This window comes from Hippocampus zosterae, chromosome 2, assembly GCF_025434085.1.
Source record: "Hippocampus zosterae strain Florida chromosome 2, ASM2543408v3, whole genome shotgun sequence".
Lineage (NCBI taxonomy): Eukaryota > Metazoa > Chordata > Actinopteri > Syngnathiformes > Syngnathidae > Hippocampus > Hippocampus zosterae.
Genome location: NC_067452.1, coordinates 15,667,470 through 15,694,358, shown reverse-complemented (window position 1 = coordinate 15,694,358; position 26,889 = coordinate 15,667,470). Strand labels below are relative to the sequence as shown.

Sequence of the window (26,889 nt, the reverse complement as noted above, 5' to 3'; positions counted from 1 at the left end):
TTTGAGCGCATTCAAGATTGACTCGAGCTGTGTCTGTTTTGTTGCAAATGACGGTTGGAGTATGTAAATGGATTTTGACATGCCATCACCATTCACACCCAATGCAAAGCTGTAGCTCAAAATGAAAACTACACATTTGGTTCTTCCCTGGTATTTAAACAAATTAAAATCAGTTGTCATGAGGAACATTTATTCACCAATTTCGTTGTATCTGGAGGAGGAGTCACAAGCATCCTATGACACCTTATTTATTTATTAAGACGATCCCAGTGTTAATTATTCAAGCAAGTTTGCCTTTGGATTCTTTGGAGCGCAATGGGTTTGGTTAACTGCTGTAACAGCAGTTGTATTCGTTTGATGATCAGTCCTTGGGAAATGTGTGCCTGTGCAAAATTCAATGGGAAAAGAAATAGTAATATGTGTTATTTGGTTTATGAAGAGACATTAAATTCGTCACTGAATGTTCGAATTACTGTTGCATCACTGTGTGTGAGCGCGTGATTATCCAAATACCGCGAGACTATGTGGGTGTTCCATCGCGATACTTGTGACGAGCCTGACTCTCGCCTCCATCCAGCTGGCTGACAGCCTCTCGGAGACGGGTAAGTGGAAATGAAATACCAGCGTCAAAATGTGCCACCATTTAGACGAGTACATGTGACAATTCTGTCTTCATTGTTCCTCATCAATATAATGGAACTAACGTTCCTTAATCGACGAAATGAAACCGACCGGTCTGCTTTAGTCGTGACTCAATGCGGCGATTGCAGCACACGCACACGCACACGCACACGTACACGCACACACACACGCACTGCACATTAGGGGGTATATAATAACACTATCATTTAACGAAGAAACATGAGCTTTTAATGTGTGCCATTCGAATACGGCCCCTGCCTCATCACTTAGATCTTGAGCCCTCGCGAGTCAATTGATTAGGTACACACGGCTCTTTAGCGACAGCAGCACAACGTAGCAGTCCGGCAATTAAACCCCAGCGCACTAAGCATCATAACATCATAAGTCACGTTTTGTTTTTAAAGGTACTTTTTATTGGTTGAGACCGCAATATGTTCATCTCAAGCATTTAATCACCTCCATTAGGTACACTAGTACGATGTAAGTCGTTTTGTCATTCCCAGCATATTTAGTAATCCACTTAGTATGTTTATGATATGCAATGACGTTGCAGCTTTCTTTCGAAGGTAAATAGATCCTCCCCAAATCACATCTCCACATTCAGAACCAGAATGAGAGCGAGCTGTAGTCAGCGGCCAATCTTTAAAGCAGAATTTATATGAGAATCATTAACATATGTTCACAAATTAGACCTTCACACCCAGACAAAAAAGTGAAGGAAACCAATTTTTGCTTGTGAAAGTCGTTTTTTCACAAGGCCTTATGAAGAGAGATTTCATTGTAGTTTCCATACATCTAGAATTGGTCTAGTACCCCCAACATTGTTACTATTAGTAGTCGCAGTCATGGTAGTTGTTAGGGATGTCACATCCATGTGGAGGTGGGTGTCGCCGCCACCCACTTTTTCAACACCCCCACTTTTCGCACTCTCCCCCTGTACACCTTTTGTCAGAGTCAAGATGTGAATGAAGAATTCCAAAGCAGTCCAAACAACCAAAAAGTTCTGACATCCTATTGTCGATGCTGTATACAAAATAGAAAACAAAACAACGAAGAAAACATGAAATACAATCAAGTGATTAATTGGAACTCTCAGCTAAAGGTTACTGTTAAACTAAACATCAAACAAATAAAATGACACATTGTGTATTTAAAACAACCACATAGCTACCTTCAAGCCAACAACAGGAAAGCCCACAGACACATGACCTAACAATTAGAGTCTGTGTTGCGGTGTTCTTACTCCTTAAGCTACAGATATCTGAACATAAACGGCGCAGCAACACATGTAGACTGATATGTCAGTATGGCCAGAAGGGTCCGTGCAGAATTGGATTCAACAAACGTAGACTCGGGTAAAGATAGACACCAAAAAATATTTGGTTTACAGAAAAATGGCATGAGGCAGACAAAGTACAAATAATGACGCTGGTCAACAAACAAGGTTAAATGAGAACAAAAAGCGCTCACAAAATGCAAGGAGAATATAAACAGAAATAGCTTGTCTCAAGAGCACCAAAACACACATGATACAAACCATGAAAAAAAAAGCACAAAACAAAACCAGTACTTTCAAAAAACAAGCACAAAAGCCAAGCGAAGAAGAAAACAGAACAAAATCTTGGAATGTCTAGAAAATTGCACTTCGAACAATCGTTTGAGCAAGGTGAATTACTCAACAGCCAGTTGTTGGCTGTCCTTAAATATTCCGTTGATCATGAGTACAGGTGCGCAGCTGGACAAACCGGTCCTGCTCTGCCACTTGTTGGAGACTAATCGAAATGGAATCATGGCATAATACTGTATAACAATTAGGTCTGTCGCAATAAAGACAATATCCTTTCACCCGATAAATGATACTATCGTTGTTGTTTTTCACTGATATGGTGATGTGAGAGGAAAAATGATTGGAGAACATCCATTTGAAGTTCATTTAACTCAACTGTATGTATCGAGCACTTTCAAACCGCCATCGCTGCATACAAAGTGCTGTACATGGAGCAATTTAACATATACAATAAACAGTAAAACAAATCGGTAATAAAGACGGTAGAAAGCACCGAGCAGTAAAACCAAGAACAAATCTAAGTCATGCTGACTTGAATGCCAAAGAATACAAGTGAGTTTTGTAGATGGGCAGCGAGGAGGCTTGCCGAATGTTGCAGAGGGACCAGCAACAGAAAAGGCTCGATCCCCTCTGAGCCTCAGTTTAGCTCTTGGTACCTCTAACAAAGACTGGTCCGCAGACCTGAGGCGCCGGGCAGGTGTGTAGGGGCGGATGAGCTCAGAGAGGTAAGGTGGTGCGTGGTCATCTAGAGATTTGAAAACAAATAAGAGGATCTTGAAAATAACTCTAAAATGTATGGGGAGCCAGTGAAGGGATGCCAGAGTAGGAGTGATGTGCTCCCTCTTATGAGTACCAGTCAAGAGGCGGGCAGCGGCATCCTGGACCAGCTGAAGGCGTTTAATGGAGGACTGGCTGACTCCAAAGTAAAGGGCATTGCAGTAATCGAGCCGAGATGTGACAAAGGCATGAATTACTGTCTCAAAGTGTTCATGAGAGAGGAGAGGTTTTACTTTGGCCAGCTGTCTAAGGTGAAAGAAGCTGGATTTAACAACGGCACCAATTTGCCGGTCAAGTTTGAAATCACTGTCCAGTTTAAGGCCCAAGTTTGAGACTGTTGACTTAAGATAAGGAGACAGGGCGCCCAAGTCTACAGGATGGGATGTACAAGGGCCACTTGTTTAAGAACAATAGTGACTAAATTGACAGTAGACAAGATCATTTCAGAACAGATTTCATACTTTGTTTTTATTTGCTGGTTACCCATGAGATTTTAATAATGAAAAACAAGTACCTTCCCTCAGCAAAGTTTGTTTTCTCACCGAGATCAATTCCCACATAAATAAAAGCCCAAATAAATAAATCTTATACAATGCACACAGACTGACGGGTTTGTATAAAAGCATTGTGATTTCCAGTGAGCTGAAAGCTCCTGCGATGCACCAGCATTGGAGAAATCCAGACTCATTACGCCGGTCTCGCTGTCAATTCTGGTGCACCGAAATGGATATTTGATGCTGGTTGTCAATCTCTTTAAGTTCCTGATGGGCATCACCAATGTTTGCATAATAGAGCATAAACAGCAAGTGAGCTGATGTGCATTGTTGTGCCAGCGAGCATTAATGCTAAAATTCTATTATCAGGACTATGATACACTGCTGTGGCTCATTAACAAATGAGAAAAAGAGTTGCGTGTCGTTGAACCGATGGGACACATGCGAACCAAACTATTTGAACGGGAGCCAACTCACGGAGCGGCAAGCAGTATGACTGACATAAGAGGCAACAAAGCAGCACAACTGAATGTTGATGACGTATGTAAACAAACATGCATGGAAATGAGCGTTTATCAAGTCTGAAAATAAACAATTGAGCCCATTTTTTTCCTCATCCAGCAATAAATGTATGTAGTAATTATTGTGACAGGCCTTGTAACACATTACTCACAAGCATACATGATTTATCCTCTGTGAAGAATGACTAATGTTACCACACATTCTGAGAAGCTGAGAAAGGAGCTGAGTCTCCAGTACAGTATCCATCTGTCTCAGACACGAAAATGAGCAGCACCATGTGCACTGCAGGCCCAGTGACAAATGAAGTAAAGGGTGAATATAAAATGGATGCTGCATTTGTTGATAAAGTTAATGTTGATTTAATACTGGCGTCAGGACTTCAAATGAGACCACTTCAAATCTTCCATCTGCTGTGCAGGCAGAGTGTCTTTGATCAGAGTGATCTTCACTGCATTTGTGAAAGCCAGGAGCTTTAAAAGTGGCCATTTGGCACAACTCCACGTAAAAAAAAAATTTGCATTGTGACTGATGTCTCCATCAAGCCGCTCATGTGCAAAGCACCTCAGAGGTCCTCCGCCTTCCAAGGTGTGAAGCACTTTTACTGGCTTTCTTCTGAGGTGGTTCCGTCGTGTAACAGAGCTGTTTTTTTAAGAGCCACAGTGTCCCCACCACATGTTTTCTTGTGCGGTCTAGACATTCTCAATGTGTGGTTGACAGTTTGTTTTGTTTTGTGTTTCCACCGTGCTTGCTGCAAGTGGTCTTGTAAGAGTTTCTTTTGTCATAGTTCTGTTGCTGCTGAGGAGCGGTCCGCTGGTCGTCATGGGCAATATATTTGGAAACCTGTTGAAGAGCCTGATAGGGAAAAAGGAGATGCGGATTCTCATGGTGGGGCTGGATGCTGCTGGGAAAACCACCATCCTTTACAAGCTGAAGCTGGGCGAGATTGTCACCACAATTCCCACAATTGGTGTGTGAGGCGAGAACCACAGAAAAAACAGTGAATGCTGAGTTCAGCTTGCATGACTCTGTCATTTCCTTTTGCTCAGGCTTTAACGTTGAGACTGTGGAGTATAAGAACATCAGCTTCACCGTGTGGGATGTGGGCGGTCAGGACAAGATTCGTCCCTTGTGGAGGCACTACTTCCAAAACACTCAGGGTAAGTGGCCATGATGGTTCTCCAATGCTGCTGTGTGTACACTCATGTTTTAGATTAGGTCATTAAAACTGAACGGAGCCAAATGGCGCTATACCGGGCCCAGGGGTGAGTTAGAGCCCCATCAAAAATCTTTGTGGCCCCAGTTAAGCCCCCCTAGCAGTTAATTTGATATTCTAAAGTAAACTTAGCTAATATTTTCTCAGCCCCCGTACCTATCGGCCAAACCCCGCTTTCGCACCAGGAGAGAAAAAAAATACTGGAGCTGTGCAACCCATTGTGTTGAATATATTATTCAACACAATTGACAATAAATGCAATTCAGCAATGGCAACTACCTTGTACATTCTACTGTCTTCATTATTGTTGTATGGATTGTATGGATTATTTCCGCTCCATGTACAGCACTTTGTATAAAGTGATGGTTGTTTTAAAGTGCTCTAGAAATACAGTTGAGACTATTAATGACATGGTGTGAACACGAACACGGTGGAGTGTTACAAAAAATCTTTAGAGAAAGACAAAGTACCAACAAAGTATAAACAGAAATCGCTGTCTGCAACAAGCCAGGAAAACCAGATCTGAAAAGAATATGCTTGGAAACTACAAGGTAAATTTGACAACCCAAAGTACTCAAAACGAAGTGGCAAGTGGCAACACACGACACTTCCATCTGCTGTAGCGGCAGCGTGTCTTTGTAGTCCAAAATGACATGAAAACCAAAATACTTACTGAACAAAAATCTAGCGAAACAAGAGCGATGATGAACTTGTGCAAGAGGTCCGGAAAAATAAAAAATCACTTGAGCATAAACAGTGAGCAAGGTCAATAATCCGACAGTGACTAGGCAGTTTGGCAGTCACACATGACAGGCTTGATTGTTAACAAGGCACAGGTGCACCTGCTGAAGAGGCCTGCCCTCGACTCCAGCTGGTGCTGAAAACAACAAGCACAGACAGAGCAAAACCATGACAATTAGTCTATCCGCTAATTATGTGAAACCCCGGCTCACTGGAAAATGGATGCTATGTCATCCAGCGACTTTCCTATGCCCGCACATCTCTCCATGCTTGAGCCGTAAAAATATATCTGATAGAAGCTTCTGATGGCGTAATATATCCCACCTGGTCATCTCAGATCTTGGAATGCATTGTGCTCGACATTCCACCGTTCCATATTATTGCTCAATGAGATCGCGCTCTCGTTTCGTCTGTGCAGGTTTGATCTTTGTGGTGGACAGCAACGACCGCGAGCGTGTGAATGAAGCTCGAGAGGAACTCATGAGGATGCTGGCCGAGGACGAGCTGCGGGATGCCGTTCTCCTGGTCTTTGCCAACAAGCAGGTATAGACTTGCTTGTGCCTGTTTATTGGCACTCGATGGCACGGCACGTCGCTGAATGAAATGACCCCTTTGTTTTTTTACAGGACCTGCCCAATGCCATGAATGCGGCGGAGATCACGGACAAGCTGGGCCTGCACTCCCTGCGCCACCGCAACTGGTACATTCAGGCCACCTGTGCCACCAGCGGCGACGGCCTGTATGAGGGCCTGGACTGGCTGGCTAATCAGCTGAAGAACAAAAAGTGAAGAGCAAATGGGGAAGTGCCAGCTCCAGGTCGTACTCCCTTTCGATGCATTGAGTTCACATGGAGAAGCAGTGCTGACAATCCCCTTCCAGGTGACTCAATGGCATTTCCCCCCCCCAAAAAAACAAACTTCTATCTTGTTCTTTTCGTTATTAACTAGATTTATTGATTTGTTTGGAGCTGCTGTTGAGAGTGTTGAATCATGTGCGAACCAATGACACCCAAGTGTTTTTGCTTTCTAGACACTGGATAACTTGGGATGTACAAAGTGAATCATGTTATGTCTAATGCTACTGAACTGGCACATCTATATTCTCTCCTTTGTCGTCTCGATGATTTTATCATGTTCTTAACTTGTGCTGGTGGCGTAATGTTACCCAATTGTACGATACGTTTGTCGCGGTTAATGGGGACCAAAACCACCCGCAATAAATGAAACTCTGCAAAGTAGCGACCCCCACCCTCCATATAGGTACATGCACATAATATTTATAAGGTCAAATTTAATGGTATACATGCATGTACAAGTACATTTTGAAGTAACATGACTTAATGCTGTACACTAATAGATTTAAACATGTATAAGTTAGGTTAGTTTATGAACAACAATCTGCAGTAAACATTTTTTTTTAAGTCCGCAAACGGTCCGCGAGAAGCTGCGAAAGTCAGCAAAACAACAACGAGTCACATAGAGCAACATATACAGTACTGTACTACATGTATATGAATTGTTTTTTTTATTATGAATATGTTGTATGTATGAAAAAATCCGCGATGCACTGAAGCCGCGATAAACGAACCGCGAAATAAGGAGGGATCACTGCGTATGTAAATGAGTTACATTGTGGGACGAGCAAATTGTTAAAACCACTGTTTTGTCATTCATTGTCCGAACAATGCAGTGCATCAGAGTAAAATAAATATTTTACTTTTGTTAGTTTAAAATATATATTTTTATTTTTATTATTTTTTGGGGGCGATACATATGTTTTTATTCACCTCATAACACAGCTGATCGTTTTATAGTGATAACCTTTTATGAGAGTGTATTTATTCGGAAGCAGATTTGAAATGCAGTTATATAAAACAGTATATCACTACATTGCTAATGGCAGCAGTGAAGAAAGAAGACGTCAAACAAATGTGTGTCACAGCTTCCCATGCTGTACGTCAAGACAGACAAATCAGGCTAGTGGGCTGATGGGAGCCGTGACTCGCTGCCTACTCACCATGAAAAAAAAACCATGCTTGGCCCTCTTGCTGTGCTCAATAAGGGTCCTCTTCATGTGTACGATGCTCAGTGAGGTGTTGTCACTATACTGATGCAGGAGGTGCAGTCAGCGCCGGGCATATCAGACAACATGCTGCTACTGGCTGGCAGAGCCACCCACGGACATTGATTGAATGTTTACTTTTCAGCTTCAGTGTGAAAGCAGCTGCATTATATCTCTCGAAGCATCTGTCCTCACTTCCATTCAATTTGGCCGAACAGTCGACAATGTGTTTCTTTTGTGGCACTTGTGGTACCATCTTGCAATAAAACCAGCCACACTGTTACAATAAACATGTATGTATAAATTACTCTTTTCCGATTGATGAACTATTTGGTTTCGTTTTGTGCTTAATTTGTTCACAGCTTTACATCAAATCAGTGGTAGGAGCACGAGGAGGCATTTAATACAGTACAAGACCCAACTACCTTCTAATATGCAATGGCGTGTCTTTGTATATCATTATTTCTGAAAAGTACATCAGGTGATTTGTACTCAAATCAAAACATTTTGTACCAGCATCAGTACTGACTAAGTGTGTGTGTTGTGTGCAAGGTGCTCTCTACTTCATTGTTTTTCGTGCAAGCTTGGTTTATCTGGCCTTACATTGCCACTGGTTGAGTTCAATTTCACAAGCAAGTTTGTGCAACTAAATGTCCCCTTTCTTTCAAAAACGCATTTCGTCAAGATGGGCGGATTTTACCCTGATGACATAAGCAAAAACATTTTGGAATTGAAAGAATGACAGCAGAGACTACAGTTTCAGTCATCATAATAAGTCACCTGATCAATAAAGAGAATGAACATTTCTTTGCTTCACTTGTTATCTTTGACTGTTGTTCATTTGGATGGTTTAGCATTAAGTAGTAGACACTCATGATGAGATATCAGTGTCCATAGCAACCTAGGAGCTGTTTTCGTGAAGGAGGATCCACAGAAGTAAAATTATAACCTGGACTATCAATCGGCTCTTGTGGTTGAAGGCAGTTTTATACATTATCAGAGAAAATGTATAATTTCATTCTTAGAGTTGAAATGTGCTTTTAGAGCTTCTTGTACGCTTATTGCTACAACCGTATCGCACACATTTGTGTTATTTTCACCAAAGAAACAACATAATGTGAAAAAAAAATATCTAGGTATCTATGCGGGAAAAATCTGTGTTCAAGTTTGGTGATGTTCGTGGGTGGCAATGAAAGATGGCGGCCAATGGCTTCACCTTTTACACATTGGTCTGCAGCAGACTTCATAAGATGTTTCAATTTGAAGGTGAGCAAAATGGTGGGAAAACGTCTCAATATATTTTGGCCACGGTCTAAATTAGTAAATAAATAACAATCAAACAATAAACAAATTACACATATAAATAGTACATAGTAACAAGTAATTGTGATATTTATGTTGAAGAAAATATGTTGTTTCATATTTTCCCTGCATCAGATATACGACAGACTACAAAAATGTAAAGACTGTTGATGGACCAGGGAGACTAGCCCTGATCTTGTTTATCCAAAAGGTGTTTGATGGGGTTAGGTCAGGGCTTTCAAGCCAAGCTCTTGCACCAACATGCCAAAGACCTTCTCCAAACTCTTCCCACAAAGTTGGAAACCATGGAACGTGTGTCACACTGCCCACATACTTTTGTCCATACTGTGGGAACTGCCAAATAGTCCGCGAATAAGAAAAGCACTAGATTGCACAGTCTGAAGTGCATGAACATTAAACGAGACCCAATATTGACCCAAAATTGGATATGTCAAAACAGAGAGGTGAACATGGAGCTTTTCATTTCAGTGGAGTTTGGCACAACATACTGTAGCTCCACTCCAGAGAGTCTGATGAGAGGCCGGTGTATGGAAGAGGACCACTGTTTGTCTCCAGGGGTGTGACAGCAGTATGTGAGTCAGAGCTGCTCTCGGGGCCACCAGCTCTGCGGCCCCCTGCAGGATAACTACAATAGTCGCCCCAGGACAGATACTATAGCTGGGATTCCCACCCGTAACCGGGACGCCTTCGCCCAGGGCACAGACACACTGGCAACAGCCCCACAATCAATCCATCAATCTTTGAAGGGAGACATAACTGCAAAAGGCCACAGCAGTCACCCCCGCAGCTCGCCTTGGAAGGGGCCACCGGGGAGACAGGCTGACACCATGACACCTCAAAGTGCACCGAATCATCAAGGATGCCAGAGTCAACCAGACAACAACCAAGTGTACAGCTATTTTGAAGGAGAAGACAAATGTTGCATTCTGTTGGTCACAATGTATTGTTTCTTTTTTTGTTTGTTTGTTTTTACGAGATTTTCACCATCTCATCAAGTTGTGTTGCTTTCTGCCTTGCATACATTTTGGCTGCTATCATTTTTAATGTGGCTGTCAGAGAGTTGTAGCAACTGATGCGGTTTCAACTTTATCCTGAAGATCTTCAGACTCTGTCTCCTCCTGCTGGACAATGGGGACTTTGAATTCTTTTACAAGGAGAACAATAATAACACGACAGAAATACTCACTGACTGACACTGACAGATGAATATTCATTGAGCAACAAATGAAGCTAGCCTAACGAGGGACTAAAATATTCAGACTGCCATGCTCAAAACAAAAATACAAAGAATTGGCTAGATGACTATGAAGCGGGCTGTCAGCATTGTAGTCTTTTTAAAGGCAGATGATGATGATGAAGAGTATGATGATGATGACGATGATGATGATGATGATGATGATGATCAGACCTCGCGTGGTGGGATGCCTCCAAGTGGCGCGAGGCGGGAATGCCGGGGCTCTTGGGCCCCAGTTGCGGCTAAATGCCAACCAGCCGGCAGGGAAGGAGGCGGGGGCTCACCGGAAGGTGTGGGCCCAGGGCTCGCCCCGCTGGAACGGAGGGAAGTGGGAGTAGCCGCCCCACAACCCTCCTTAAACAAAAATCAGGTGAGGGCCCTTCCGGGGCCCGCACTGATAGTGAACCTCGCGGGGCACCAGCGAGAGTCGTATCGGGTGTGGGACCCGGGAGGGGGCCAAGTCCCTGATGGGGGCTGATTGCCCAGGAAGGAAGGATCGATCCCGCCTACTATGACACAGAAGCGTGATACCCACGTCCCTCGTGAGGATGAACGTCTCTGACAATAGATAAATGGATTTTAGAATAACAAATAAACATATGGAGAGGCTTAACTGGGTCTACACAAACTTGTAACAAAGCTACTGCACATAGTACTCCCTAGCTCTGCTGTAGCGCCATCCCTGATGGCATGGAGCCTAAAAACACACAACACACAAAAACTGTCTGCTGTTGCATGAACTCATCATTTATTTGACATTCGTCCAAATTGTGGAGAAACATGCTTTGCTGGGCCTTCATTGCAGTCATGTTCACCTGTTGCTTTTTTGTAGGTCTTCACTTTTTTCTTCAGTAAGAAAAATGAAAAGCAGAGAGATCAGGCCAATGAACAACATGACAACTTTTTAACTCACGAGCTAGCTGGAGGCGAGTGTTTCTTTTCTTTAAAGCCTCCTTTGTTATACTGGCCAATTTTTGTAGTCACTTAAAGTTAGCGGGAATAATAGCAACACTATATTCCGTGGTGTGTCAAATTTAGAAGACATTTATTTTCACTTTCATTTTCAGAAACTCTAGACCGGCAAAAATGAGGATGAGCTCAGGATGATTTGTCAATAAAAGTTACTCAGGTTCAACTCGTTGTTTCATTCAGCGTGCAGTCAAGTTGAGGAATCTTGACTAATTTGAGACTCCGTTCACAAATGAAGCCTGTTAAGGGGCTGAGTAGTTGCTTGACCATGTGACAATGCGGGCATTGTGGCCGGCTGCTCCATGCGCATCAAAGAGGTGATTAAGTTGCAGGCTGCAACGAGGACAATACTGCTTTTTACACAGGGAACAGAGTAGTCACTTGGTGCACTGCCGTAGTCCTTGGACAAGTGCGTATGAGACACATCTGTGCTTTAAAGAGATGCAAAGGGTTTCATAGTGCTTACGTTCATACAAACACAAAGGTTTTACTTTGCAGGATATTTGTTTTACACGTACATTGCTCATCAGGAAAAGGTGTCTTAAAGAGCGACATATCCACTTCATTGTGTCTGTGCTTGACATTTTGCCCACGGTAAATAGACAGTTATTAAGGACAATTATTTTGTATTTATTCATCTCACACATGCTACTTAGTTGGTGACACTGATGTCATTGGAGTTGATAAATGAAAAAACATCAAAAAGACGGATCAACCTCTGATTGGTGGAAAAGTCCATCTCCTGGCCAACCACATCAGCCCTTTCTGGGAGGGAAGTTGTGGCTCAAAATAAAATCCCACTTGTTGGCTGTTTTCATCAATTCAATTGGCGCCTTTATCTGGTGTTTTTACACATTCGACCGTTAACTAGAAGAACTTCCCCAGAGGAGACAGAGGGAAGGAGAGCTGGATGAAGTCAAGATTTTAAAGTCAAGTAAGCATTAGGTTTACTTACACTGATGTGGTATGTGATACTTTGGTCAATCAACATGAACCAGTGGCTCGTCATTTCAATATCGGTGACATTGCTGTGGAGTCTACAAGCAACGTTTACTGAAACATATGATGGTAAGTGAGCAAATGCTATTCGTGTCATATTCTTTACTTTAGATGACTTAGCACTTTTTGTGCTCACCTTACAAGCTTCTTTGTGCTGTTATTGTTTTGAATCTAGGGCATTAATTCATACTGTAAGACGATAACACTCTTTATAAACTGCTAGTGATGAATAGAAGTAACATAACTTCCCTTGTGCAGAATTTCTGAGGGCCACTCGTCCTTTTAACCGGACAACATGAAATAGAAGAATGACTATTTCTTTATTTTACACAAAGTGGTGACTGCTAGACGTTATCATGAATCAGTTGCTTATTAAAAGTAAATAATGACTTTATGTACAGATTGGAAAAGTCTAACCAAAGTACATTTAAGGCAGTGTTGCGGTAATGAGTCATTCTGTTCTTACTGCAGGTTTTTTAGCCAAGTCCCCCAGGACATCTATCTAGATAGTGTATAAATAAATAATTCTTTTATCAATGATGATATAGATTACATGACAATAAAGCAATTCATATGCTGTCTGTTGAGAAGCACCCCCACAGCAGGTAGTACAGCATGGATTTTCAAACCGATCCCTTCCGTGATGACCGGAGATGTTGCTTTTGTTAACTGATGCCTGTTTGTGCAGAAAGGATTATGGCTGGTCGCTCAGAGATTGTTTTCATGCGTCCTCTTCCGTTCATGATATTTCCCTCCCCGCTGCCAAAAGAGACGACTCACACACGAGCCATTGTCTTTGCTATGATCTCAGCAGCACAGCCCCTCATATCAGGCACACATATACTGTATAGAGCCCTGTGCACATACACTGAAGTACTGTCGCTGCACAGAGAGAGACAGAGGGAGACACTGTTCACATTTATAGCTTCATCACAATAAGAACTTTGTATGAGAAAAGCCCTTTCTATTTGACCCAGAGTCCTCACTTCCATCAGCTTGAGGCCTGGACTAGTCAGTGTGTCCGAGTCATGGACAAGAAACAGTTTTACTTTTCAGTCTATTGTAAAACCAGCAGCGGCACTCACAAGAAAATACTGTACAGCAGGGAAATAGCATCCAGACACTCATTTGGCCAACGCCTAAATGGGCCCCACACTTTCTACACAATTCTGTGTTTGAAGTCAGGGGGACCGAAAATCTAACCTTGTGAGACACCAAACAGTGTGTGTGTGTGTGTGTGTGTGTGTGTGTGTGTGTGTGTGTGTGTGTGTGTGTGTGTGTGTGTGCATATTTTATGAAAGTGTAGTGTTTATACTCACTGTGTTTTTAAATACAGTTTATATTGTCATACTATACATTGTTGTCATTGCTATAGTGAAGTGGTTCAGCAGCCGATTTTCATGAATGCTCACACATTGCCCAATCAACACTACAGAATTAGGCATGATCTGAACAGGGTAAACAGTAGAACAGTGGATGGTTGAAGACAAGTCGAGGTAGCAGTATCTCAGTCAATAAAAATGTGGTTTAAAGACCAGATGTTGGAAGATGGAGAAAATATTGGACTTGGGACTGACTGAGATCTTCTCAGTGCCCGTGGGCAAGGCTTTACAAATAACTACCTCTCCCAAACTGCTCTGGTCTGCGGTGCTGTTGGCTTCGATTGTTGTTTTGACGCTGTAATACATGTGTGTCTTTGTCTATTGTGTATACGTGTGTTAGTGGTGTGTCTTGGTACCCAGAATGGACTGAGCTCCACAGGCTCTCAGGAGAATCAATACAATCTGATCAAGGAACGCTACGACAACTGTGAAATCATCATGGGAAACCTGGAAGTCACACAGATTGAGAGCAACTGGGACTTCTCTTTCCTTAAGGTAAGAAAACAACATCAATTGCTTGCAAAGGGAAATAGAATATTAGCGCCCACTCTTCTTTTGGTTGACACGGTTTGTCTTTCCTTCTGCTGACCATGTCCAGAAGACAGAAGGACCGGCCGTAAATCAAGCTGTCCTGTTTTAGCTGTTTTGTTTCACGAAACTCTTCTACCTCTTTGCAGACAATCCGTGAAGTGACTGGCTACGTGCTCATCGCCATGAATCACTTTCAGGAAATTCCCCTTGAGCAACTGCGGGTCATCAGAGGAAGCAGTCTTTATGAAAGGCGCTTTGCCCTTTCTGTTTTCTTCAACTATCCCAAGGACGGATCCAATGGCCTGCGGCAGCTCGGCCTCGCTAATCTAACAGGTGACAACAGAAATGGTAGAACACTTTCCAGACATAAGAAAGTTATTTTTAAATACGGTCAATTCATTCGATCACTAATTTCATTTGTAAAAATGATATATTTTTTTAATCAAACAACAAACACAAGCCATCATATTAGTCATCAGAATGGTGTGAATAAAAGGCATAATTGTGCATAGTTTTGCAAGGAGTGCGTTGATCATTTCAAAAGTGACTGTAAAGCAGTGAGTGGCATGTTACAAAATTTCAATCTCAGTACAAAGCAATGCTTGTGCTTTTCGCTCTGCAAACTATGTGAGTGATTTAATGAGAAATATTAACGTGAGTATTGTTGTATTATCTGTCTACATGTATTGCTCCAGTGTTTGTGTTCAAATGTATTGTATTGTATGTATTGTAAATATCCATTGTTTAAAGGGTTCACAAATTCAACTATTGAAGCTAACTGTTAGCAAGCCAATGGCGTTTTCCATTATAAATTTAGCATAAAGCTAATGGGCCATTCTCAAGGCAGCGTTGTTCAATGTATAATTCTCATTTTGAAGCATCTGTCTTAATGAATATATCACTACATGCCTAACAGATGCTAATTGTGAAGTGAGTTGAATTGGGGATAATTCCTAACACACGGTGCTCATGTCTCAAGTTTGTGCTTGCAAGTCTAAGCAAAAGAAATGGCCAATGATGGCTCATACCTTGAAAAATGCCTGCTCTTGTCTTGCAGAGATTTTGGAGGGAGGAGTTCAAATAATTAACAATAAATACTTGAGTTATAGTCCGTGGGTCTACTGGCAAGATATAATCAGGGATGGCAATGCTCCTGTTGATATCTACTACAATGGCCAGAGAGGTTTGGACTGCTCTTTTTAACAAATGGAATGACCTAGTTTTACTGATGCGCATTGTGTGCTTAGCAGTCGTCCTTGTGTCCTTTTCGTTGTCTCAGGGCTGTGCCACAAATCTTGTGGGAATTATTGCTGGGGGCCAAATGAGAAGCAGTGTCAGATCTGTGAGTGCACAATCACCCCCATTCTCTTTTTAGCCGTGTCGGTGACCTTTCGTGTTTCCTTCCATTTCCACTGCATTCTTCAGCTCGTAAGAAAGCCGTAGCATTCATACAAAAAAGCGGAACACACGAATGCTCCTGACCTCACGTCAAGACTTGGCTCCCCCTGTGTGTTTCAGTGACCAAGACGGTGTGCGCTCCACAGTGTAACGGTCGTTGTTTTGGGACGAGCCCCAGGGACTGCTGTCACATTGAGTGTGCAGCGGGATGCACAGGCCCTCTGGATGTGGACTGTTTTGTAAGTTTTGGAGTCACTACCTGGGAATCAGACACAGTAAATTTAATAGAGTACAATTTACTCTAAATAGTCCAGGTCATTTTACATTTGGAAGAGAGTAAAATATTCTCAGTAAATTTGACTCAAAGTGTTTTTACTTTGTACGAGAAAATGTTTCTATCCAATCGACTATGTGGGTGGAGCATTAAAGTTTAATGATCATTTTGAGGACTCTGTGAAACTTAAAGTCCCTGAAAAGCACTGGTGTCAAACTCAAGGACGGAAGCCAGATCTGGCCCGTCACATCATTTTATGTGGCCCACAAAAGGAAATCAAACATGGCAACTCCTATGATGCCAACTAAAACCAGAACAAATTTTCAAATTCTCATATGTCACAAATAAGAGAAATATTGCCAGCATTTTCTAGTTACCAAACCCCTCATTACAGTAACTTAAACTGGAGATGAACATTATTCTTGGCTTCTTTAACAGTCATAACGGCCCTCCAAGGGACAAAATTGAGTTTGACACCCCTCCTGTAAAGTAAAAATAAATGTGTCTGGTAGATTTGACAGGATAAAAAAAACAAACAAAAAATACAATTCTCATGTCAAAGACAAGCAGGCCTAAGAATTCAACCATTAGATTGTACAGGAAATGAAGTGTCCAGTGAGTGTACATGGTCCATTTGTGTGTGCATAGGCATGTCGCCATTTCAACGACTCCGGAGCCTGCGTGCCTCAGTGCCCACAAGCTCTCATCTATAACAAGCAAACTTTTCAGATGGAGACTAACCCAGATGCCAAATATCAATATGGATCCATTTGTGTCTCTCAGTGCCCCAGTGAGTGCTCTCTGGTGTAGTCACCTAACACCAAACCAATTTTATTTATTGACTCTTGACACAAATCGAATTTGGTTGTGCCCTTTTCACGTGAATGACTGCTGCTTGCAGCTCATTTTGTGGTGGACGGGAGCTCCTGCGTGAGCGTCTGTCCTCCAGACAAGATGGAGGTGGAGAGAGAGGGACACAGACGTTGTGAGCCCTGCATTGGACTCTGCCCGAAAGGTTCAACTCAGATAAATACTCCACTTGCTCGGTGGGCAAAAACCATTGTCATCTTGTGATGGTGTTTTCCCGTCTCTTGACAGTATGTGAAGGCACAGGTGCGGAACACAGGCAGACTGTGGACTCCAGTAACATTGACAGCTTCATCAATTGCACCAAAATCCAAGGAAGTCTTCATTTCCTGGTCACAGGCATTCTCGGGTATGTCCCAATGCGTTTCCTGGACACAGTGCCAATACGTCAAGAATGTTGATATCGGGAATGTTTTGTTCTGAGGGGGAGTGTGGTAGTGGCGGTGTTCAGTTCAGTAAGGGCGAGCCAGGACATGAAAGGCTTCGTAGGTGATGGGGAAGACTTAATATGAGCTGTGTTTGAAAAGAGCCAGGACTGCTGTCACGAAAGATACGGCATAATTTTCAACTCCAAAGTACAGAATGCAAGTTTCCGCCTTTGAAGAAATCACCCCGGTGTGTTTTCTGCAGCATAGCAATGATCTTCTCGGCCAAAAGTTGGATGCTCAGGTATTGTGGGTCGGCGCGATCTGTCCTTCCACAACTCGCACCTCCTCTTCCACACTGAAGCAAGCAAGCGCCACACGATCTCTTTGGCCCACCTTGAAAGGGAAAACTCTTTGTATGCAGTTTGACTTTGAAGTTGAGCTTTTGTACTCCAGTCCTGGAACTTCTCTGACACACCTTGGAGTGTTGCACTGCGGGAATGGCATTTTTGAAGAGTCTGTGTTACGGATGCAAGTATGAGACAGAAGACCGGCAACGAGTTTGCGATCTCATTTTCCACCAGAATAGCTCGTCAGTTTTAAGGAAATAACTCTGAAAACAGCGCGGCAAGGATCAAAATTGAATCACGATGCTGTATCAGTTGCAAAGGAGTTAGTGTTTCTGTTTGGCTTCTTCAGAGACGACTTTAAGAAGATCCCACCTCTGGATGCTAAGAAGCTGGAAGTGTTCCGCACTGTTCGAGAGATAACAGGTGCACTGTCTCTTACATGCACTGCTTTGAGCGAGTGCTTTCCATCATGTTCAGAGAAATATGCCCAATACTGTGTCAACAAAAACCATCTCTGATGTGGCCACAACTGGCATCTGTGTTGAATGAGCAGATATCCTCAACATCCAGTCGTGGCCAAACGAGCTCAGTGATTTATCCGTTTTTTCAAGTCTCACCACCATTCAAGGAAGGTCACTTCACAAGTAAGTCCTGTTGCTTTTATAGCTCGGACTGCCAGTGATATCAGAACCGTGTACTGCGAACATTTTGCATGATTTACTACAATGAATAATAGAACACTTCGAAAATCATTGCAAAAGGGTGAAAGGAGGAATGCCTCTAAATTGACATATTGCACACAAATGGAGTTCAACAAATAACTGTTGCCCGCACCGTGTTGAAATGATCCTAAAGATCATCACAATACGCAGACGCACCACGCCTTTGTATGTTTGTCAAAATAGAGAACAGTCTTCTTCATACAAAATCTGCCTCAGATTTTTGTCAGCATACACTACTAAATTCTTCTACGTATGAGTGTTCACAAAACAGTCAAACAGCATTGGGTATCTTCAAAATGTTTCCTCCAACCTGTCAATCACAGGCGTTTTTCCCTGATGGTGATGCGAATTTCCACGCTCACCTCGCTTGGTCTGCGCTCTCTCCGAGAGATCAGCGACGGCAGCGTGTACATCAGTCAGAACGCCAAGCTGTGCTACCACCACACTGTGAACTGGGCCAAGCTGTTCAGAGGGCGACGTCTACGAGTCAACAGCATCAACAGCAACAGACCACTGGCGGAATGTGGTGAGGTTGGCTGCGTGGGTCTTCTTCCAACTCGCTTGATTCATTTGGGAACAAAATGTTTGTGCGTTTGTTCTGATTCTTTTGACGGAATTGTTACAGTTGCGGAGGGTCATGTGTGCGACCCGCTGTGTTCAAGCTCCGGTTGCTGGGGCCCGGGACCCGACCAGTGTCTCTCCTGCCGGAACTACAGCCGAAATGGCACATGTGTGGACAGCTGTCATTTTGATACTGGGTCAGTACATCATATACAGTATACATTTCCGTACTCCCAAAGCGTTTGGGATATTTGCTTTGGGATGAAATTTCAACGTTAACGTAAAACGCGCAATAACCTTTTAATGTGCATCTAATGTGACCTTCTCTAAACATTTCAATGCACATTTCCACTTCTTAAAGGTTTAAGTACCCGGTAGATTTTGCGCCTCTTGTGAATTTCGTCCTTCCACTCCTAGTTAGAGAAAATGCTTGTGGTGCAAAAAGTATTGAAACAGTGAACAATTGGACATGTGCATATTAAGTTCAGACTGAACTAAAGTTACAGTTGAGTTGACTTAATTTTATTTCGTCAAGTGCGTACGCAAAATAAAATGATCTGGATCCAGATTGATTTGAAAGAAGATATACAGTTTACTTCAAAAATGTTTTATGAGTGCAGTCACTTGACAAGATCTAATTGAGTAAATTCAACACACTATTTCTTTCAGTGTACCTGTAAAAGTTCAAATGCATTTTAGGCTGAGCCTGAAATTTCTGGCCAAACTATAACTAATTTTTGGGAATAGTGTATGATAGGTAATATTGTTGTTGAACCTCACCATACCTGTCTAACTCTCACTTTTGTGGTCTCAGATCCTCAAGAGAATTTGCGAGGGCTGACGGAGAATGCGTTTTCTGTCACTCGGAGTGTAAACATCTGCATGGGAAGGCCAGCTGCACAGGGCCGGTAGGTACTTCTGCTGGATAGCCATCAATGCAGCAAATATTCAACTGAAAAACTAGAGTCCATGCAAAAGAACCTCTCCTCTGTTCGGTGACAGTGGCTGACTTCCACCTTGTTCTCATTTTTTAAATTTCAAGATAAAAAACCATTGTTTCAAACTAGTCTTCATAAAATGTGCAGCCTGTGTTTTAAATGTCATTAACTGTTATAGTGGGCGGCCCGGTAGACCAGTGGTGAGCACGTTGGCTTCACAGTGCAGAGGTACCGGGTTCGATTCCAGCTCCGGCCTCCCTGTGTGGAGTTTGCATGTTCGCCCCGGGTCTGCGTGGGTTTTCTCCAGGTGCTCCGGTTTCCTCCCACATTCCAAAAACATGCATGGCAGGCTGATTGAACACTCTAAATTGTCCCTAGGTGTGAATGTGAGCGTGGATGGTTGTTAGTCTCTGTGTGCCCTGTGATAGACTGGCAACCGATTCAGGGTGTCCCTCGCCTACTGCCCGGAGACAGCTGGGATAGGCTCCAGCACCCCCTGCGACCCTAGTGAGGATCAAGCGATTCGGAAAATGAACGAATGAGTGAATGAACAACTGTTATAGTAATGTAAAAAAATATATCTACTAACACAGCAAAAGTCACCTCAAATGAGGTATCCTTTTAGGAGATTTTACAGACAGAAGGAAAAGGGGCCTGAGACATGTTCTTGGAAGCGGTATGGTTACCGAGAGGCATTTCATTGGGCTTGATCAAATTCTTGTGACCCACAGTCTTGTGTCAAGTACTGTGGGTTTATACTAGCACATTCTCAGTCAGTAAAAAAATGAATTTGTGTGGAATTAATTCATTGATATTCGAACGACGACAACCTTCCCTCAAATGTCTTCGCAAGTTCCATTTCTGGTTCCTTGGTTATCATGGTACTTGTCATATTTAACCTCCTAACACCTCACAAAAAGGCAAAGCACTAAATAAATACCGGTAATTAGAACATTAGTGGAGTTCAAGCACGATGATGGATTATTTCTAGTTATCAAACATGATTTTTTTTTTAAATCATTGTTTTCAAACCACTCCTCTGAAAATTTCCCCGCACATTACTCATACCTCAGTGCACTGGATATCCATCTCGCTTTTGTCCCCTTTCCTCCCTCTCTTTCAGGGCGCATATGAATGTGCCGCGTGCGCCAACCTTCGAGATGGTCCATACTGCATGTCGTCTTGCCCTGCTGGGGTGAACGATGGCCAGCGAGGGCTCATCTTCAAGTATCCCAACAAGGAAGGTCACTGTGAACCATGTCACCAAAATTGCACCCAAGGGTGAGACTGGACGCACTGATTTTTTTCCATCAAAACCACCTGCCAAAACTAAAGGTATGCATGTATCTTGCAGGTGCACAGGCCCAGGACTCAGTGATTGTTTGGAGACGGTGAGGCTGACTGCTAGCAGGTCAGTTTCTCCTGCTACAGGAGGTACATATTGTATATGGAGCCATTTTACACTTCCTTTTCATTGTAAAATGATAGGTAGTGACTTTGAATAAAGTCTCAAAACTGACATTGTGTCAAGAGTCAAGACATTTTGTCTTTAATGGCAGGTAGACCATAGTGAGACTTGTGTCTAATATTTTGGCTCTACTCAAATGAGGTAACCAAAATGTTGAACTTGATGATGTCAAAATAAACTGATAAGCATTGTTGCATTGAATTCACTCAATTTTAATTCGTCAAGTGGTTGCACCAAAATAAAATCATGCGGATGCAGATACATTTTAAATTGGGTGCATCGTCTACTTAGGTTTTTTTAAGTTGACAATCTTTGTAAGTAATGTCATTAATTCAAGTAGACCTCTCATCTATTTGTGTATTGTGTGGAAGCACTTGATGAACTGAAACCGAGTAAATTCAAAAAAAAATTTTCAGTGTAGATGCGTTCAGTAATGTGAGCTGCTCTTGGAGTTGTGTGTTACTAGTCTGCAGCTGCGCGATACCCGCAAGAACATGCGTTTGATCATATCTGGCCTCTTTGTTGCTACTGCCACGTGAACCCAATCATGACATCACTATCCAAATTTCCTTTGCGCTATTTCTGACCCTTTTGCCTCATGTCTCCACCCTATCGTCTCACCCTCTCCTTTCGCTCTGAAGTGGCCAGATCACAAGCATCGCCTTAGGTGTGCCAGCTGGCTCAATATTCTGCCTGGTGTTGTTTTTCTTGGGCGTGCTGTACCACCGAGGGCTGGCCATCCGCCGCAAGAGAGCCATGAGGAGGTACCTTGAGAGCGGAGAGGTGAGTCGGTCCCATGAGTGGCCAACAGGTGCCTTTGCATTGCCAAGTAGACACACTCACACGAGAATTATTCTTGTGACTTGGCAGAGTTTTGAGCCACTGGGTCCCGGGGAGAAAGGAACCAAGGTTCACACCCACATCCTGAAGTCATCGGAGCTAAAAAAGCTCAAAGTCCTCGGTTCTGGTGTCTTTGGCACAGTACACAGGGTACCAATTTCTTGTCGTTCGGAGAAATAGCTGAAGAATGCAGACTATAGGTATACAGCTGCATGTTTGCATTTTCAAGGGGGTTTGGACTCCAGATGGAGAGACGGTGAAGATCCCGGTGGCCATCAAGACGATCCAGGACAGCTCAGGCCGCCAGACCTTCACGGAGATAACAGATGTAAGAATCCCATGTCAGCAATGCTTTTGGCATCGCTGGCAAATTTAGAATTGACCGCGGGAGTCCAACGGGTGGTTTCTCCCTGCCCTCCGCAGCACATGCTGTCCATGGGCAGCCTGGACCACCCCTACATCGTGAGACTTTTGGGCATCTGTCCGGGCTCCAGTCTGCATCTGGTCACCCAGCTCAGTTCATTGGGCTCCTTACTGGAGCACATCAGGCAGCACAAGAACAGCCTAGGCCCCCAGCGCTTGCTCAACTGGTGTGTGCAAATAGCCAAAGTAAGCTCACATTAAGTCTGCTTACCGGAGCCGGCCTGAGCGCACAGTGGTGACGTGTTTTCGCGTCAGGGTATGTACTACCTGGAGGAGCACCGTGTGGTACACAGAAACCTGGCGGCACGCAACATCCTACTGAAGAACAACTACCAGGTGCAGATCTCGGACTACGCCATAGCAGATCTCCTTTCCCCTGATGACAAGAAATTCATCTACACAAACACCAAGGTGGTTAAGCGTTTCTTATCGATATCATTTTGTTGACTGCTAACAGCATCCCACTGTCTGCAATTTGTGTGTGTCCTTGTGCAGACTCCGATCAAATGGATGGCTCTTGAAAGCATCTTGTTTCGAAGATACACTCATCAAAGTGACGTGTGGAGTTTTGGTGAGATGCTTGATCAGTCGATTTTGGACTTTTCAGTATTGACACCCTATCAAAAAGTTCATTTTGAGAATTTTTTCAAAATACATGATACATTGTTGAGGACGATAACGTGGAAACGTGCAAAGAGTGAGAACTACGTGGTACCCGTTTGTGGATACAGCATTAAGCGTCTTTTCCACAATTTCAGTTGTCCTGATTTGGGGGTGTGGCTAAATCGAGGTCCCTCACTCTCTAGCGAAGAAATTGAATGCCTTTATTTGTAAAACATTTGTTCAGTTATCGGGTGCAACTGCAACATACAGTTAGTTAGCGGGCAGCTCATGTATCTTTGCTCTCATGGCTCCTTGAGAGCGGCTTGTTGTCAACTGTGAGTGAGTCATGCGTGCATTCATCATTCAAATTTGTCAGTGCTCTTCACAACACTTTTCGCTGTGTTGTGTCAAATTTATAAGATATATTTGTTATCAGATGGCATATTTATTTTCACATTAGATTAGATGTAGTTTCATTTTGCTCACCACCCTGTGTCACTTTCTGAAAAAAACAAATGGATCTCTTTCTCTCTTTCTCCCTCTCTCGCACAGGAGTGACAGTATGGGAGATGATGTCTTTTGGGGCGGAACCTTATGGGTCGGCACAAGCCCAGGAAGTGCCGTGTCTGCTGGAGAAGGGTGAACGTCTGTCGCAACCTCACATCTGCACCATCGACGTCTACATGGTCATGGTCAAATGTGAGTGCCACAAAAGCGCATAAAATCCTGCGTACGGATGGTGAAAGCGAGCCGTTCCCTGTTCAGGTTGGATGATCGATGAAAATATAAGGCCCACCTTCAAAGAGCTGGCAAGTGACTTTACACGCATGGCAAGAGACCCACCCAGATACCTTGTGATCAAGGTGAGACACGCATCATTGGACTGCCGCACACTTTGAAAGCCTCAAATTCCGTCTTTTTTTTTCTGCAGCTGGACGGAGAGGACAATAGCTCGCGGGATGCCCATCGGAGCGATTCTGAACGAGGGCTGCTTCACTCAGATTTGGTGGATGATGATGAGGACACCCTGGAGGAAGGTTTTGCCACCCCTCCTCTGCAACATTCGCCTTCATGGAGTCTCTCTCGCTCAAGGATGAACTCGTACAAGGTCATTGAAAACATTTAATTGTGGTTTATGTAACCACAAATTAACCAAGCATGTTCCTCATTAAATTGTAGAGCGGCACCTCTCACGTCGGACCTGTTGGATACCTACCGATGACTCCAAGTCCTGCAGAAAGCGTCCGTCAGGTTGGGTGTATGCACACACACACACAAGAATTTGGTAACCATTTAATTGATGTTGAGTCATGTTAACAAACAACCTGTCGGAAAAATATGATACCTTTGCACTTATATGTATAATATCTGGTCTTTTTTTTTTTTTTCTTGAGTGCAAATATAAGAATGGGGGCCTTCTTCCTGTTCCACTCACTGATATTTGTTGGAAGACAAAGCGAGATGTCTGTGATGGGGGTGGGGGGGTCGACAGCTGCATGAGGCAGACGATTGCCTCTTCATTTGTGCCTATAGACAGACATGTCTTTATTTCTTTTATTCTAATTTTTAAATTAATTTTATTCATTTACCGGTACTTCCACTCAGTTTTTCTTCAGGTCAGTCCATTTATTTTCCATCAAGTGGTTGCATGAAACACAATCATCTGTATCTAGATACATTATTTAATTAGACAAATTAATATTCTTACAAAATGTATCTGGATCCAGATAATTTTATTTATTTAATCGTTACTATTTCATACTTACGTAATGACTGACTTACCGGTACATTTACTAAATGTTAAACATTTTCCCTTGAGACCAGCCAATGAGTTTCCATCTGAGAAAGAACCCATGATCATTTGGTGCTAAACCGGATAGTGGCTCCAAAACTATTCATTATGAAGGATTTTCTTTAACAGTTCGTAATCGCGTGAAAGTAGACCTCAACTTTTTTTTCTACTCCAGTTTGCTGGGAATGTGTGGGTACTTCCATTTTCCCTTCAAGATGTGCATTGACCTCTTCTTTCGTTTCAAGTTGCGCTTCCAAAGGTTCCGCCGAAGCTCGGTCCGAACGCTGCCTGAAAGGTCAGAGGTCAAAGGGTGCGGCAGGGAGGCACAGTGGCGTGATGAAAGCTTCAGGACAGGCGCTCCTCACAGGACACGGCTTGGCTCTGAAAGGGCTGCCCCTCATGTATGTAGCGGAAGGCACAGAAAGCTCTCCACGGCATCCAGCCCATCTTCATACAAGGTGTGGACATCCGGCGAGAAAGAAATTGACAAAGAGGAGGAGGCGGCGGACGCAGACCACTATGGTTACGTCCTTCCTGGATCCCATTGCACTCCAGAACGAGGTAAAATACAAAATCTGAAGGACGCATGTGATTTGACTGATATAAATGAGCCCTACACCCTTTGCTTGTGCTGTGCCTCATAGCTGCAAAAGTCACCCGACAATTGGACAAGGTGAAAAATTTGGCTCTGGAGTATGAAGTGATGAGCCACAAATTTGATGCTGCTCTTGACTCGGCCGACGACAACTTCTCATCGTTGGTTCATGAAACGCCACCGTCTCCAACTGCTGTCACTCTATTACCAGCCCCTGAGGACACCTTGACGCCGGTTCTAGCCACAGAGAATCAGCGGGTAAACGACAACTGCGGGGACCATTTAGCAGACTCCGCAGAGAAACTTGAGTTGAGTCGGCAGAAGCAGATCCAAGCTGTGGAGGGCCGTGTGGAGGCACTTCAGGGGAAAGGCAGGTACGAATATATGGACATTAGACGCTCTGACTCTACCGAGGAAGAGGCGCCGGCGCAGCGGAGGTATGGGACATCTGATTCATGCGAGCAAGAGGATGTTCAATTAGGAGATGCACAGCACACAGATAATCAACAAACTCTTCCGGGGAATGTCAGTAGCTTGCAGCAGCCAGATGTGGTCGCCGAAGAGGAAAAGAGCCAGTATGAGGAGATGGCTCCGTTTGAAGGCGTAGCCAGTGGGTGGGAGCAGAAGCTGCCAGCAAAGGGGGAGGTGGGCAGCGGCAGGTGCGCGGGGATCGGGGCATACATCAGGGTGTGCGCAGGCATGGGTGAGCCTGGCAGCAGCTCATCGTTTGACAACCCCGACTACTGGCACAGCAGACTTTTCCTCAAGCCAGATGCCGTACGTACGTAAGGATGTGGATGCAGTCGAGCGTTTTGTTCTGCAGTGTGTGCTTTGCGAAGATTTCTTTGTTCCAGCATCAGGAAATGCACCAAAAGTCAAGTCTCATTTCTCTGTGTGATGACATCGAGCAGGCACCGACAGACGAGTGCTTTTACAGAGATGTACTAACAGCATTTCTGTTCATTGCCATTTTTGTGCCTTCCAGCGAATGAATGAATCATGGCTGTCATTTTGGAAGTCACAGATTGTTTCACTAATGCTGTACACAGCAGGATGTCAATGACTGTCTTGTTTCGTTTAGGGCTTTTTTTACACTCTTTTCCCATGTATTTGTTAAATAAAACTCAGATATTGGCTTCCAGAAAAGAATCGGCCCTTTGAGTTCTTTCCAAAATGCTAATTGCTAAATAAATGAACCCGAGTTGTTATACAGCACCTGTGTCTTCTGCATGCAGTAC

At 43.4% G+C, this 26,889-nt stretch overlaps 2 protein-coding genes across 2 annotated transcripts; both read left to right on the top strand.

Moving 5' to 3' along the window:
- The first annotated feature begins 543 nt into the window (after positions 1 to 543).
- On the top strand, positions 544 to 8,823 carry arf3a (ADP-ribosylation factor 3a). Its single transcript, XM_052058224.1, has 5 exons — positions 544 to 602; positions 4,787 to 4,969; positions 5,049 to 5,159; positions 6,375 to 6,499; positions 6,583 to 8,823. Exons 2-5 carry the CDS (start codon positions 4,822 to 4,824, stop codon positions 6,742 to 6,744), a joined length of 546 nt encoding a protein of 181 aa, XP_051914184.1. The 5' UTR covers positions 544 to 602; positions 4,787 to 4,821; the 3' UTR covers positions 6,745 to 8,823.
- A 3,527-nt stretch (positions 8,824 to 12,350) lies between these two features.
- Positions 12,351 to 26,859, top strand: erbb3b (erb-b2 receptor tyrosine kinase 3b). The gene is made up of 28 exons (XM_052057945.1): positions 12,351 to 12,611; positions 14,265 to 14,419; positions 14,602 to 14,788; positions 15,513 to 15,638; positions 15,735 to 15,797; positions 15,974 to 16,092; positions 16,776 to 16,917; positions 17,029 to 17,142; positions 17,226 to 17,343; positions 18,059 to 18,132; positions 18,263 to 18,353; positions 18,755 to 18,957; positions 19,057 to 19,189; positions 19,807 to 19,900; positions 21,054 to 21,211; positions 21,285 to 21,341; positions 22,040 to 22,181; positions 22,269 to 22,388; positions 22,468 to 22,566; positions 22,662 to 22,847; positions 22,917 to 23,072; positions 23,157 to 23,232; positions 23,817 to 23,963; positions 24,030 to 24,127; positions 24,196 to 24,372; positions 24,444 to 24,515; positions 25,302 to 25,617; positions 25,701 to 26,859. The coding sequence occupies exons 1-28, from the start codon at positions 12,503 to 12,505 to the stop codon at positions 26,438 to 26,440; spliced, it is 4,272 nt and encodes a 1,423-aa protein (XP_051913905.1). The 5' UTR covers positions 12,351 to 12,502; the 3' UTR covers positions 26,441 to 26,859.
- Positions 26,860 to 26,889: the final 30 nt, after the last annotated feature.